Source organism: Tasmannia lanceolata, unplaced genomic scaffold, assembly GCF_043159265.1.
Source record: "Tasmannia lanceolata isolate RefF3 unplaced genomic scaffold, GAP_Taslan_0.1 ptg000004l, whole genome shotgun sequence".
NCBI classification, from domain to species: Eukaryota; Viridiplantae; Streptophyta; class Magnoliopsida; order Canellales; family Winteraceae; genus Tasmannia; species Tasmannia lanceolata.
This window is the reverse complement of record NW_027518681.1, coordinates 12,236,888-12,253,250: the sequence shown is the minus strand read 5'-3', so window position 1 is coordinate 12,253,250 and position 16,363 is coordinate 12,236,888. Positions and strand designations below refer to the sequence as shown.

General features: G+C 37.6%; 2 protein-coding genes across 2 annotated transcripts; one reads left to right on the top strand and one right to left on the bottom strand.

The window, feature by feature from the left end:
- The first annotated feature begins 1,027 nt into the window (after positions 1 to 1,027).
- On the top strand, positions 1,028 to 2,200 carry LOC143875656 (F-box/kelch-repeat protein At4g39550-like). Its single transcript, XM_077377262.1, has 3 exons — positions 1,028 to 1,248; positions 1,458 to 1,701; positions 1,853 to 2,200. Exons 1-3 carry the CDS (start codon positions 1,028 to 1,030, stop codon positions 2,198 to 2,200), a joined length of 813 nt encoding a protein of 270 aa, XP_077233377.1.
- Positions 2,201 to 13,273: 11,073 nt separating this feature from the next.
- On the bottom strand, positions 13,274 to 14,260 carry LOC143875870 (protein VACUOLELESS GAMETOPHYTES-like). Its single transcript, XM_077377455.1, has one exon. The coding sequence runs from the start codon at positions 14,227 to 14,229 to the stop codon at positions 13,513 to 13,515; it is 717 nt and encodes a 238-aa protein (XP_077233570.1). The 5' UTR covers positions 14,230 to 14,260; the 3' UTR covers positions 13,274 to 13,512.
- Between the last annotated feature and the right edge of the window lie 2,103 nt (positions 14,261 to 16,363).

Below are 16,363 nucleotides of genomic sequence, written 5' to 3'. Positions count from 1 at the left end.
CCATGTTTTGATAATGCGATGAACTCACTCGCCTTTCCCTTTTTAATTGGCTGCTGAGAGCTTTTTAGGAAGGGAAGTGATATATTGACCTTCTTTCATTATCAAAACATCGCAGTGAAAGTATCATTAGTCTAAAATAAGGGATTTGCTAGTGTCCATTAGAATCATCCTTTGATTTTTTTGTAGCCTTACTCCTATGATGATATATGTCTGTTCAAGAAGGTATCAAGACATTCTAGGTCACTTCAGAATGGTGGTCTTAATTTCACATACATGTCCCCTGTGAGACCCAAATTATTCCTTTTTACTATTGATGGTGAAAGTGACTCTCTCGTTAAAGTTCTTAGAATCCTATGGTGGGACCGGGACACGCAGGGATGGACCCCTTAAAGTTCTTAGAATCCTATGGTGGGACCGGGACACGCAGGGATGGACCCCAATCACATATGCCGTGCCATCTCAATGTTCTTAAGACTCTGGCTGTCAATATCAATTAGCGATCGCTCCAAGACACTACTCGGAGGGGCTGATGTAGCCAAGGGGATGCTCATCATCAGTTATCTAGTGAGGGCCCATAAAATCAAATCAACGACCATGATCGTCCAATAGGAGTACATCGGGATCTCTACAATAAAACCCACCATTGAGAAGTTGTTTGTAACTGCAAAATATACTAAGCCATATAATGATCATTCATGTCATGTTGTGAGCCATGGCCAACAAATAAATAATACTAACCCTTTGATTGGAAAGGGCTTTGCTAAGAATTCTTTATAGAAATCTCAACCGTTCATCTGAGGCAATCCGGCAAGAAGAATGATCTGATCATCACACTCATCTGCCACGTGTAACTTAAGAACGGAGGGTATATTTGTCCTCCCACTCCAAAACTCTACTGCGTTCAGCAATCAAACGGAGGGTATATTAACCATTCTCAAAAGTGTTGTTACTCGATAGCGGATTAGGGTTAGGGTTTGGGGAAAGTGATAAGAGAAACCTCCCAAACCCTTTTTCAGCTATCAGAGAGATGGAGGAGGAGGTTCTTTTGCCTAATCTTCCCAACGAAATCACTATACAATGTATTGCTAGAGTTCCTCGATCATTCCACCACAATCTCTCTTCTGTATGCAGATCATGGCGATCTCTCCTTAGCTCCCCTTTCTTCTACTCCACCCGTTCCCATTTCAACTGCACCCAACAATTCCTCTACATTAACTTCACCTTTACCAATCGTCCAATTGACAAGTGGTTTGTCCTCGATCCATCTAATGAAAACCCTAGAAAAATCAAACCATTGCCTCCTACACCCTCGCCTCCTATTGGTTATTCACATTATTGCGTCGCCTTGGGACCGTTTCTCTATGTCTTGGGCGGTTCATTGGACGTCTGGGTTTATGACGCCCGTGCCAATAGTTGGGAAGCTTGGACGTCTGGGTTTATGACGCCCGTGCCAATAGTTGGGAAGCTGGCCCGAAGATGATGATCCCGAGGAGATATCCCTCCACTACTGTTGTGAATGGGAGGATTTATGTTGTTGGAGGCTTGCGTTCTCTTTCTAGTTTTGATCCTTGGGTTGAGGTTTTTTATCCGCGTCTTGGCTCGTGGACACCTCTGTATTGTCCGATGAATGAGACTGGAGAGAAACATGAATGTATCTATGGTTGTGCAGATGTGGCAGGAAAGCTTCTCGTGATAAAGAGCGTAGGATGTATTTTTTTTCTACCCAGAGAAGTCATCATGGTGGATAGAGAATGCATTTCCGGGTCCATACTTTCTCGAGTGGGATTATACTAAGAGCACCGCTGTAGTTGATGGGATTTTGTATTGCATTGATTCATGGAATAATATAAAGGGGTATGATGGAGAGGAGAAAAGGTGGAAAGAGTTGAAGGGACTTAAGACGGAATTACAGCATAGGCCCTTTACCAATATTATAATGATGAATGTTGAGGGAAGGTTATGGGTGCTTTGGCGAAACTGGAAGCATGATAATGAATGGGAGTTTGATGGGAAGAGTTTTATGCTGAATTATGTGCTCCAGGACTTCCAACAGGATGAGAAGGATTTTGTGCTCCGGGAGTGCAAGAAGGATGAGAATTATTTTGTACTTTGGGAGGTTGTGGTTAGGGGTGTGCATAAATCGGTTAAAACCGAAATAACGGACCGAACCGAAGTTGGTCGGTTAAATCGGTTCGGTTAGAAGGTGGGTCGTTTTGGTTTCGGTTTTAAAAATATCCAATATTCGGTTATCGGTTTAGGTTGCGGTTTTTGTTGGAAAAAAATCTCGGTTAAACCGAAAACCGATGTAGGGGTTCGTCAAAGTTACAGTTTCACTTTTCAAGAACAGAATAAGTTGTACAGCACTAGAAAATATAAGGAAAAGGACAAAATTATTCATTGCTCTTCTTCTCTCTCATTACTCCTTTCTCTTTCAAAAGTCAAAAAAAGTCAAAAAGCATTCTGCCAGTCTTTGAAAAAAGCAAAAAAGCATTCATTACTCTTGCTTTCATCCTAGAAAACCTACACATGTTTCTCCTTCTCATTGTTTGGGGGAGTGTCAATATCAAAAGCATGGAGCAAGAAATGGCATTTCGATGGTAATCTGCAGCCCCCAACACTTCTATCAAAAGATTCAACTTCAAGTAGAAGAAGAGAGACGAAGAAGAGGATTTGGGCATTTTTTTATTTTTATTCTTCGTCTCTCACCTCTCACCTCTCACTTCTCACCTCTCACATCTCCGTAAAGAAAAGGTTAAGACATCAAGAGCAAGGTTCTTTACTAAGATGAGCAAGGTGTCAAGAAGCAACTAAGAAAAGGTTATTTTTTTCTTTACTTTGAAACCACAACTTCTTCCTGTTGCTATTTTTTCCTTTACTATGATTCTCAGTAACTCACATTAAAATTTGCACAAAGTTAATTCGGTTATAACCGAAGGAACCGAAAAACCGAAATTATTATTCGGTTTCGGTTCAGTTCGGTTATCATTTGATCGGTTGTCGGTTTCGGTTACCATTTTAGAGAAACCGAAATTTTTCGGTTCGGTGAATTTAGGACTATTCGGTTTGGTTTAAACCGAATGAACAGCCCTAGTTGTGGTGCGCAAAGAGAAGGATGGGCGGTTGCATGGTTGAAAATCCGATATAGGGGGTCCCAAGTTATAATAGAAATGGCAACTATGAGGAGGGAGAATGCGGTTGTTTAAGAAAACTAGAATTTACCAATTTGAAGAACTTAAACCGATTAAGAGATCAAAAATAATATTTTAAGCATACAAGTTAAATCTAATGGTGCAATGCAAATGAAAGAGCAAAGAGATAGAAAGAGTGCACCCGAGATTTAAAGTGGTTCGGTCCTCAAACCCGAGGCCTACTCCACTCCACCAACCAAACCCGTTGATGGCTTCACTATTTGATCTTCTTAACCTTGGCGAAGATCGGTGCCAATTACAATTGCTTTAACCTTGGTGGCAATCCTCACCACGGAGAAAAAGGGCTCCGCTTCTCCGAATACTCGCCCGAATACAAATCTTGAAAGATGAAAGAAAGAACTAAAAAATCCCTTCACAAGGGTTACAAAAGATGTACAATTGAGAGCCTATGATCCAAATCCTAGAGTTGGTGATGAGAGGCACAATTGAAGCTTGATTCACTCTTGGGTATTCAAATGAGGTTTAAGAGTGTTAGGATTGATAGTTTGTATGTTTAGAACACCCATATTTATAGGAAAAACAAAATATGACCGTTCAGTGGCATTACGGTAATTCCAGCAAAATTCCAAACGGCTCTTTTTCAGACCGTTGGAGTGTTCTCGGAGTTCCGAGAATAATTCTCGGAGTTCCGAGAAAAAATCTCGGAGTTCCGAGAAGCCACACAGAAATTGGAAAAAGTCTACTGGACCATTTCTCGGAGTTCCGAGAATAATTCTCGGAGTTCCAAGAATTCTCGGAGTTCCGAGAAAAACTCTCGGAGTTCCGAGAAGCCTATGCAGAGCAGATTTTCAATTCTGTTTTTGGGCTTCCAGTTCACAACCAAGATGGGATTGCTATGAGGGTTCCAAGGTGTTGGAACTCCACAAATACAATCACTTGTTTATTTAGGGTGTGTGAGATTACCTTAATTATGCCTCTAAAAACCTAATCTAGGTTTGGATCAATTACATTAAAAAATGGTCTTCAATATTAATTTCTTCATGTCTTCAAGTCTTCATGACTTCTTGCTTGATGACTTTGGCCTTCCAATTAGTGGTCCAATGTGGGCTTCTTGGCCTTCAATCCAAGCATCCTTGATCTTACTTTATCAAGATCTACAACTTAGACAAACAAACACATTAGTGATAAATGATCACTTGTGTATTGGAATCAGGGGCGATGCCAGAAATTTTGCACAAGGGGGGGCAAAAATTATAGTAACTTTTTATATATCTTAAAATTAAGATAGAAAAAATTTCTATCTAAAATTTTGCACAAGGGGGCAAAAGTTATAGTAAATTTTGCACAAAGAAGGGAGATAAAAATGGTAACATTAAAATTTTAAACTTATTTTCTATCTTAGGGATGATTGGAAAGGGGGGCATATTTTTAAAAAAAGGGTAAGTATAAAAAAATATTAAAAAATAAAGGTATATATATTTTTTTCCAAAAAATAAGGGGGGCAATTGTCCCCCTTTCCTTGCAAGTGGCATCGCCCCTGATTGGAATCATCAAAACAAGATGGGAATGCCAAGGTAAAAACCATTGGGCTTACAATGGTTCTTTAGTTCGATCAAAGGTCATTATGACAATTTCATATACATCTTCTATCGTTTCTTGTTGTGCACTTGGGTTGTCATCTGCATAGAAGGACATGTATTTGAATTATGTGATATTGTTTTAGGACTAAAAATGTTTTCCAGCTGCTATTGTTTTTGTTATAGTATGCTGTTACGTTTTGTGTAGCATGAAACCGCCATCGACCTTCTTTTGACTCCTCTATTCTCTATCAAAATTGCAAATGAAGAAGTTATCTCTATCAACGATTTTAATCACATGATATGCTGGTTAAATTAGTTATGATATACTAGTTAAATTAGTCATGTTGACAGTTTACAAGCTATTTTATCTAAAGATGGATATGTTTCCCTTCACCTCATCGTGATGCCTATCATGAATGCCTCCATTAATTTTCATTATTTATTGAGGGGGTCAAAAGACAAAAAACTTACAAAACTCACATGAGAAATGAGCCTCTCCCCGGGTCGGTGAACAAAATAGTACCACCCCTGCTCTTTGGGGAGTTTACTTAAGATGAAGCAAGCTCAGATAGGACTCAGGGAAGGGCACCGACCAATCCTAGCTAAAAGGTATGTGAAGCCGACCATAATGCGCCAGTCATTCGGCATAATTTGGGCTGGCTCGATGATGCAGGAGCATTCTCGGAGAAAGTCGACATCTGCCCTGCTAAATTGTCATTTCCCTTAATAAGGGTAGTTAAGGGGTTGGAAATTGTAATGGGCTATAAAAGCCAATTTCCCTCTCATTTTTCATTTAGAACTATAGGGAATTGTAATTAGAGAACTTCGGTATTGTATTTTGAATTTTGGGGGAGGGAGGGAATCTGAAATTTTGGAATTTTGGAGGGAATTCTCTTAGTCATTTTCGTTGGGAATTTGGAGGTTTTCAACCCATGTTGATTCAGAATGCTTGCATATTGCATACAGTACTTTCTCTTAAAATTTGAATCTTACAATCAATACGTGTTGATTTTAATGTACAAGATTGTTTAGTATTTTTATTGCATTCAAGGAATGTGTGATGTGAACAAAGTATTCTATTCTTGAACCTATGGAAGGTATGATTTTAAAAAAAAAATTGAGACTATGCAAATTTTAATATTGAGGAGTGTTAGTCTTTTACTATTTTCTTTATGTTAATATGGTGTATTTGTTTTTAGTATGTGCTAGCATTAGTTCTTTGTAGCACTAGTTTATTAACAATCAATTTTAACTATGTTGTTTACTACAGGCAAGGATCATTTCAAGGATCAGCTGTTTTTTTATCAAGATGTTTGCTGAATCATTAAGCCTAGTTTAATTTGTCAGTCAAACATGTTTTGTTATTCATGAAAAGACTGTTTCTTTTTAATAGCTCCATAGCATTTGGTATTTGGAAGCATACTAGTGATGGAAATAGGATAAAGAATATAGCCAATGACTCTATAGTTTCTACAACTTTTGACTGTACAGTGAGGCTAGCATGTTTGTATTTCAATTTCACAATTGTCTTATAGTATCATGAATTGAAGAGAAGGGTGCCATTATCAAATATGGGAGCGTGAATATCTATTCCCATTATTTTTAGTAAAAAAAGAGGGAGATTTACATTCCTTTCTTTTTTAGTAGAAAAAGAGGGAGATTTGCATTCCTTGATTTTTAGTATAAAAAGAGGAAGATTTACATTAATGTCGTAAAGTCTCAACTCACAGAGCATAGAATCAGGTAGCAGGAGCATGGATTTTAGATTTTCTCAAATAAGTTTCTCAGAGTAATATTAAAAAAATTTAGTCTGAGTGATAAAGTGACTTAAAAAAATGAGGTATGAATCATTTGATCATGCCAAAATTTGTACCTGAGAATCGGATGAGCGTTGTAGATGGATTCGGCTGTTCGAATCGGTAGAGCTCCGATCAGTGGGTGCTTGCGCTCACAGAAAACAACGTTAGAAGGGCCCTCGAAGGAGGGACTTCGGGGGCACCCTCGACGCTCAAGTTAGAAATCGGCGTCAACAGACATCCAAGCAAAATACTAATTCATAAAGAAAGAGAGCATTTTGGGGGTAGAGGAAGATGCCTACCTTTGAGCGTGGGGGTCCCTTTTTATAGATTTAGAGTCCTTAGTAGCTTAGGAAGCTTACCTTTCTTGGAGTCTTTCCTTATTGGAAGATTTTTCTATGGAATGGGTTTCCATCCTTATCTTAGAGATCTTGGAGATCTTTATGGTCTACTTATAGAACGTGATTTCCAAGTTTAGTCGTGCTTTTAGGAAGGTTGCCGTATATGACTATTTCTTATTTGGAGACGTTACTATGTTGGAGGCTTAATTTTTGGGTCGACCGAGCGGGAATGGCGGGAAGTTTTGAATTTGAATAAGGCGCCTTATGCGTAACGGTTGCCCGGATTGATCGCTTAATGGCGAGATTCCAGCGATTGTGCCTGGCTCCATTTGAGGATCGGTTCCGGTCTAGGGGAAATGTTGTGGGCGCCTTGTCATGAGTCAGTGCCGATAGTTCCTTATGTGAGTTTATGTTGAGCCATTTGTGTGCCATGGTTTGGCCTGAGGGTCGGTACTGGGCATACCGATTTTACACCTAACACCATTTAAAAAAAGAAAAAAAAGGTACGAATGCATTCTTTTTACAGTGGTAAAATTTGTGGCTGAGACCCTAACGATTCGATCAAGCATGGTGGCAAAATTTGTGGTAAAAAAAGGTACAAGATTGCCTGAGACCCTAACCATCCGATCAAGCATGGTGGCAAGATGGCTCATACTTTACAAGCTAATATGTGAGTCCCACCTTAGATTTCATTTGAGGATCAATGTGGATGATATACAACAAATCAGGGTCATTTATTCTGTGGGGCATCATAGACTGCAATGATATCCAAACTGTTTGATCAAGAAATGCGGTTAGGCGTCAAGGTTTCCATCTAGTGTGGGACCGAATAGCCATGCCTAATATGCTTGCTAATAGAAATTCTATTTAGACCTTGGCAAACGGGTTGGCCGGGACGGGTTTCACCCAAGGTACAGGTCCGGGTCGTATAGGTCGGATAAAAAATGACCTGGAATTTTACGGGTCACATTGTGGTGAACCCAGACCCTGCCATTAGGGCCAGGTGGACCCGGGGGTCACCATTTTTATTTTATTTTTGCTGTTTTTATTCCCACACTATAATAATATGATCCAAACTGTCCATGTGATGGGCCATACCGTAAATAGTTTGTGCCCAAAAAATCATTTCCATAGGATGATCCTAGCCCTATGATCGAATTGGTATTCCATCCCGTGCAATCATCCCCTTGAAACTCTAGAACGATTTGAAGCGTTCATCTAATGGGTATACTGTAAAACCTGACACAATCCAACGGTCCTCTAACCATCTCATAGACAAATGGATGGCTAAACCATGCAATTAACGACGGGGATAGTTTAAGTTGGAGTCTAACGCAAATAGTCCTCGCCCATTAGATAGTTTAACTAAAAATTAGTACCAACCAGGACTCTTGCTTAAGAAAATAAAACCCCTCTTTCCCTCTTTCTTTTCTTTTCCACTCGTTTCCTTTAATTCATCTTTCCTTTTTTTAGGGGAGTGATAAATCGACTCCAAATATCTTACATCGACCCCATGTGTCTTTCTCTCTCCACTCCAAACATCTTAAATCGACCCCACGTGTCTTTCTCTCTCCTCTCCAAATATCTTAAATCGACCCATGTCTCTTTGAGAAAGAGGAGAGAGAAAGACACATGGGGTCGATTTATCACTGCCTTTTTTTATTGTTTTGTTCAGCACATGAAAAAAAGTAAGGGAAAATGACCAAAAAAAATGGGCTTTCTACTGACTATGACGTGTCAAGGGGGTGTTTTTTAAATTACCAATCAAGAGTGCATATGACTTAAATGCCCTTGATTCTCTCTCTCTCTATCAAATCACCTTTCTTGCATTGATTACCTTTACAACACAAATCCCAAAACCCACCTTTTTCCTCTTCTTCTTCCTCCCACCTACCCATAAAAAGAGTACGTCTGAAAAACCCAAAAACCTCCATTGTTAGATGCCAAAAGCTCCATTCTATTGCACAAAATCTTATTTTTAGATGCCAAACCCTTCATTGCATTGCACAACGCCTCCATTTGCAACAACTATTGCAAAAAAATGTTATTGAATTCCGAAATCGCAAAAAGTTTCACTACAAACCACTATTCCATTGCACAAAGTCTCCATTCGATGGAAATGTGTGTATTTCTAGTCCTCTCCCTTCTCTTTCCATTATAAGGCATATTTACAAACTTGAATGAAAGTTTTCCACGTTAAACTACCGTCTTCCATTGCACAAAGCCTTCAATCACTATTTAATCACATTTAAATTACTTTTAACACTTTATAATCATTGTTATTTTACTGTAAACCACTAATTTCTTAAGTTAAACCACTATTTCACTACGATAAACCACTACTGAAAGTCACTAAGTAGATGTTTATAAGTAGTTTATATAGCTTCTTTGGTTAAGAATCCTCAGTAGCGGTTTATATTCCTAAGTAGTGGTTTATTTAGGCTTACCAGTGGTTTATAGTGTTTATAATTGGTTTATATGACTTAACAATGGTTCAGAGTGTTTATAAGTGATTTATATAGGGTAAGCAGTCGTTTATAGTGTTTATAAGTAGTTTATATAGGGTAAGCAATGGTTTAGAGTGTTTACAATTGGTTTATATAGGGTTAACAGTGGTTTATCTAAGCCTATCAGTGGTTAGAGTGTTTATAAGTGGTTTATATAGGCTTATCAGTGGTTTAAAGTGTTTATAAATAGTTTATACAGGGTAAGAAGTAGTTTATAGTGTTTATAAGTGGTTTATATAGGGTAAGCAGTAGTTTAGAGTGTTTACAAGTGGTTTATATAGGATAAACAGTGGTTTATACAAACCTACCAGTGGTTTAGAGTGTTTATAAGTGGTTTATATAGGCTTATCAGTTATTTAAAGTGTTTATAAGTGGTTTATACAGGATAAACAGTAGTTTATATGTTTATAAGTGGTTTATATAGTGTAAGCAGTAGTTTAAAGTGTTTACAAGTGGTTTATATAGGGTAAACAATGGTTTAGGGTGTTCATAAGTGTTTTATATAAGCCTAGCAGTGGTTTAGAGGGTTTATCAGTGTATAATATATGGTAAATAATGGTTTAGACAATGGTTTAGAGTATTTATAAGTTTTTTATATAAGTCTAACAGTGGTTTAGATTGTTTATAACTGGTTTATATAGGATTAACAGTGGTTTAGAGTGTTTATAAGTTGTTTATACAGTGTTTGTAAGTGGTTTATATAGGGTTAAGCAGTGGTTTAGAGTATTTACAAGTGGTTTATATAGGGTAAACAGTGGTTTAGAGTGTTTATAAGTTGTTTATACAATGTAAGCAGTGTTTTATAGTGTTTGTAAGTGGTTTATATAGGGGTAAGCAGTGGTTTAGAGTTTTTACAAGTGGTTTATATAGTGTAAACAGTGGTTTATATAAGCCTAGAGTGGTTTAGAGTATTTATAATTGGTTTATATAGACTTGCCAGTGGTTTAGAGTCTTTATAAGTGGTTTATACAGGGTAAGCAGTAGTTTATAGTGTTTATAAGTGGTTTATATAGGGTAAGCAGTGGTTTAGAGTGTTTACAAGTAGTTTATATAGGGTAAACAATGGTTTAGAGTGTTTATAAGTTGTACATATAAGCGTAACAGTGGTTTAGAGGGTTTATAAGTGTATAATATATGGTAAACAATGGTTTAGACTGTTTATAAGTGGTTTATATAAGACTAGCAGTGGTTTAGAGTGTTTATAAGTGGTTTATATAGGCTTAACAGTGATTTAGAGTGTTTATAAGTTATTGACACAGTGTAAACAATGGTTTATATAGGTGTAAGCAGTGGTTTAAAGTATTTATATGTGGTTTATATAAGCTAAACAGTGGTTTAGAGTGTTTGTAAATGGTTTATATAGGCTTATCAGTGGTTTATAGTGTTTATAAGTTGTTTATACAGTGTAAGCAGTGGTTTATAGTGTTTGTAAGTGGTTTATATAGGGGTAAGCAGTGGTTTAGAGTATTTACAAGTGGTTTATATAGCGTAAACAGTGGTTTAGAGTGTCTGTAAGTGGTTTATATAGGAATAGCAGTGGTTTTAGAGTGTTTATAAGTTGTTTATTTAGGATTATCAATGGTTTTGGGTTTTTGGGTAAAAAAGAGGGTTTTGGAGGAGGAAGATGATGGATTATGGTTAGATTTTGAGGAATTTTGAGAAAAAATGGTTAATGGAGTTAGGGTTTGGAAAGGGTTTGAGAGAAAAGGGAAAAATAATGAAAAATAGAATGGGCAATTGAAAAAAAAAAATCGCACGTTCCAGGTGTTTAAACGTGTCTGGAACAGTTCTCGAAATTCCAAGAACTTTTTTTTTTCTTTTTTTTTCTAACTGTGATGTTTGCTGCGGAATTCCGAGAGAAAAGCTCAGACTTCCAAGCAAATTTTATTTTTTACTGTGGAATTCCTAGAGGAAATCTCGAAGTTCCGAGAATTTTTTTTTTTCTCAGAGATTTGCTGGTGAGATTTGCAGAGGGAGAGAGATAGAGAGAGAGAGAGAGTTGCCGGAAAATTTCCGCCGGTAAGGGGTATTTGCAGCGAGAGAGAGAGAGAGTTGCTGGAAAATTTCCGTCGGCAAGGGGTATTTGCAGAGAGAGAGAGAAAGAGACGGAGAGAGTTGCCGAAAAATTTCCGCCGGCAAGGGATATTTGCAGCGAGAGAGAGAGAGTTGCCGGAAAATTTATGCCGGCAAGGGGTATTTGCAGAGAAAGAGAGAATGTAAAAAAGAGAGTAAAACTACCATTTTTTTTTACAATGAGGGCATTTTTGTCCCAAACCCCATCCAAACTAGTCAACATCACTTCAAATTTGTAATTTAGAAAACACCATCCTTGCCACGTCATAATCAGCAGAAAGCCCTCTTTTTTAGTCATTTTCCCATAAAGTAATTAAAAGACATATTCAAGAGAAGGTCGGGTTAATTTACATTATAAGAGAAATACTTTACATACCTTTGAGAGATGGTACTAAGTGAACCAACTTTTCCTCTTAAGAAGAAGACAACAACATATAAAGGGCTGGTCTCAACATATTTATAGAAAAAGTTTCCTTCAATTTTAATTCTACACAATGTGTGATTCCTTTTCTACTTAAATTTTGCTTGTTTAGTTTCTAAAATTAAAACTAATTCCATCAACTCCAAACAACCCTTGTCTTTCCTGGTTGCTAAAAATAAAAACTCAATTAGGCACGGTTTGGATTGCAGGAATTTCTTGGAAAATTTTGGAAAGGAAAAATATTTCTATAATTTCCATTTCTTTTCTTGAACCTACCCCGTTCAATCTTTTATTTAGGTCGACTTTGATATCCCTCTAAATTAAAGATAATTTTATTATTTCCCTCTAAATTGTGGAAAGAGAATTTTCCATAGAAATTTTTTTTCGGTCAGAAATGTTTTTCTTGAAATCCAAAGAGAGCCTTAGTTTGGTTCATATAACATAATCTCAACTCTAAACACGAACCAAATCTCATGAATAGAGAAATCCCAGCCATGCAATCAATGTCGGTCTTTCATTTTTGGGCACAATTTATGACCTGCATGTGTACATGATCGGATCCGTTGCTCTGACCTACGATCTCAAGTTAGGCCACCTTGGTTACATGAGTTTAGGACCTTGAACCAATAAGCCTCGTTAAGGGTTCCATAAGTAGAATTTTTATATGGTGTAAGCCCTTATAGTCCCTTATTTTCCAAAAAGTACTGTACGGACCACACTATATCATGATCCGAACCATCCATCTGATGGCCCACAACTTAAATAGGTTGTGCCCAAAAAATCATTTCCATAGGATGATCCCAACCCTCCAATCTAAAGAACTGCATATTATGAAACTTCTACAGATCAGAGGGCTAGGATCATCCTATGGAAATGATTTTTTGGGGACCAGCCTATTTACGTTGTGTTCCACAAAATTGGACGGTTTGGATCATCCTATGATATGGTCCGTACAGCACTTTTGGAAAAATAAAGGACTATAAGGGCTTACACCATATAAAATCCAAGTAAATGCTAAACCGTTAATTTTTTTGCAGTTCTTTATCACACACATGATTTATCCGTTTGGCCTGGGACCAAGATCATGTACTTAGCCTGATGATATTTTACAAGATCAAGGGTGCTGATTGCACATATAAGTCCCCATGTGGGACCCAAAAAAATTGACCAATACCAATGATACCAACACTGACTTCCAAACAAAAGCAGTCTTGCTAGTGTTTCTTTCCTCGGTCATTTTCGTCCCTAGCCCTCCCACGTGGGACACGTGCAACAAATCGTGGTCATTTATTATGTGGGCCATCATAGACTGCAATGATATCCAAGCCGTGCATAATGAGATTGCAAATAGAAATTCTACCTAAATTGCGCGAATACAACTAGCAAGAAGCAAGGAAAGCCAAGTAAAGAGTTGAAAATTGAAAAATAAAATAAAATTTCAAAAGGGTCCATAAGATTAGTCAAATATGGGACTGTTATTTTGTAGTAAACATCCCTCCAGTTTTCAAGTTCTCTTCCTCGAACTCAAAAATCACAAAGGATGATACAGACTCCATAAGACCTTCATGAGCTCATTACCCCATGCATTACACCTATCAAATACCTTCTAATTAACATATACATCCATATAACATATCATGTGTCATCATCTTGACATTAATGATCCGATCACGCCGGCGATCGCAGTCGTCGGATCTCCGAGAACGGCCGAGATGATGAACTGAACAGCCAACGCAGCCATCTCACAACACCTCATAACTCTCCCTTTACCTTGATGATGATTAGCAAGTGTTCCTTTCAGACTAGGAATTCTAGTCTCCAGTTTCCTACTACTACCAACACTCTCCTTCCCTAAATTATGCCAACTATCCACCAACATGTCCCTTACACAAGAAACATGTAAATTGTACTTCTTACATTCAGACCTATAACTCCAGCTCTTTCCCTTTCTTCCACACCTATGGCAAGGAGCATCAACCTTCTTGTATAAGAGTAGCTTCACTTTTCCATCATCAAGCACGCGAGGGAGGTTTGCGCAACACGGGTGCATGTCGAACCCGCACAACTTGCAGTGGTAGACAAATCCGGCGACGTCCTTCCCACAGGCGTTGCAGTAACGGGGGATTACGCCCGGTGGGTGAGGGAGGAATTGGAAGGAGCATTTGGTGTAGAAAGGGTGGTTTATGGAAGGCGAGGGGAGGGCGCAGTGGAGGTGAAGATCAAAGTCGCAATAGTCGCATTTGTACCTAGACCCTATGCCCACCTCCTTGCACCCATCACAGTGGAAGGGTACTTCTATGTACTCAAACCTGAGTTTATGTTGAGGGTGGCTGAAATGGGTGATCTCACTATATTTCCCCATGCACAAGAGGTAGAGAAGCAATATAGAAAATGAATGACAATGTTATATATAGAGGAAAGGGGAAGAATTATAAGGAAGAGTAATTAGTTTAATTTAATCTTATTTACCAGTGGGACATTAAGGCCTAAAGCTAGAGTCTTACTCGTATAAATGCCTAGAAAAAATCTATTTTTTAACTTTTCTTGTCTGAAACCCTAAAAGAGGCTTGATGGATCAGGGAGTTGGGATCATCAAATCAAGGTAGGGTCAATGGAAGTAGGCTGGAGTTGTGATTGTCGGTCAGATCAACAGACCTGATCATATCCACATGGCACATATGGGCCCCAAAGAGTGATTGTTAGGAAAGATCCTGACGGCCACTCACTTTTAGCATTTTCCTAAGACTATTACAAGCATTATATGTAAATAATCATTATCTTCAAAATCATTTGCATATGAGATTATAAGCAAAATAATGTTTAAAGGTATCTAAAGAGGCTAGAAATGAAGGGTGGCTTGATGTTGAAGGATGTTGGCATTTATGCTTGTGGATGGTGGTTGAGTGTTACATTAGCATCCAAAAATTAAAAGAGAAGGGGAGAGAAATAGAATCGAATTAGTTCATGTCCCACATAAGAATTCGAATTTTTCACTTTCCTTGACATGATATTATTTTGTTAATTGTCTTCTATTGATTCAGCCCCTCATATTTCATGGATAGGAAAAATCAATTAAAAAGTATTCGATTCTTGGCAGAAACCCCACATAACCCCCTTAAAAATGATATCTAGATAAAATCCATTATAGAGTGTGAATATTATCATCTAAGTGGAAATTGATTTAAGAGACAAAAGATTATTAGATTGATAAATGCTGCTTAAAGTTGATTCTCTCTCAACCAAAGTGTTTGTCTAATCTTCAACAGATGCTCACTTTCTCTATTCTCCTATTCTCTTCCTTCCTCCTTAAGTAAACCTTCATATAAGGTATAAGCTAGTGTTGGGCAACGTTGGAAGGAGATATACCTTGCAAATTCCTCACCACAGGTGAGGGCATTTATCAAAGAAGATCCACCAAACAAGAGAGTAGGCCACAACCCATGTATTCTATTTTCTTGCAAATGTGGAGAATGATGGAGAGGAACAAATTCCTATCAATTTGTAGTTATTTTAGTACAGATTTTAATCTTCATCAGATCAAACAAAGAGTATCAATTGACAATACAAGATAAGTTAGCATACACATGGAGATAATATTCTTTTTTAACTAAAATACAGGACAAGATAACTTAATGGAAAGGCTACCCACATGTAGTTTCCTGTAATATAGTCTAGTCTAAGTAAAGGGGCATGAAATTTCTTATACAATGAATACTGAAAGGTATTTTCAAGGTATGAGACCAAATTGAAGACAAAATCCCAACCATGCATTTTATTTTCTTTTGGCTTGTTTTTAGAAGACAATGAGATGGACTCATCTGTTCATTATAACATTGATATAATCTAAGTTGTTTTTGTTAGATTTGTGAAAATCACAGATATTTTTTCATGACACATGCTTAGATTCCTTAATTGTCTAAAGTAGCCAAGATGAAAACTACTGTTGAAAGGGAAAGTCCAAAATCAGGGTGACTTGAAAGTATATGAATAAAGTCAACTTTAAGATATGAGTTACCAAAGATAGTTAGTCTTGTAAGAAAAAGCAAATATTTGGAATTTATTCTATAGGGTGTGGTTATTCCAATGGGTTAATCAGCCTAATGGTTTTAGCTGTTTGAAGAAAAGGTTAAAAGAATATTATCATCAACGTGGGCTGGAATTCTGACTTCGTATGCATACTTCTTCTGTTTATACTTGGGTGGGTAAGCATTTTTCAGATGAAATGAGGTGTCACTCGGTCTGGAACTCATGGCCATAGCCGAATAACTCGATGACGTCGCACTACGCCATGACATGCTATGCCTATGACACATGGCATCTTGTCTACTGTTTATAAAAAGAAAAAAAGAAAAAGGCCTCTTTGGAAATCATTAGATAAATCATTTCTAAGGCTATTATAACTACTATTTGCAAATAATCATATTTAACTTCAAAACCATTGCAAATTCCTTCTAAAGGTATGCAAAGAGGTCCTTAATCTCCCAATGTGGGTCATG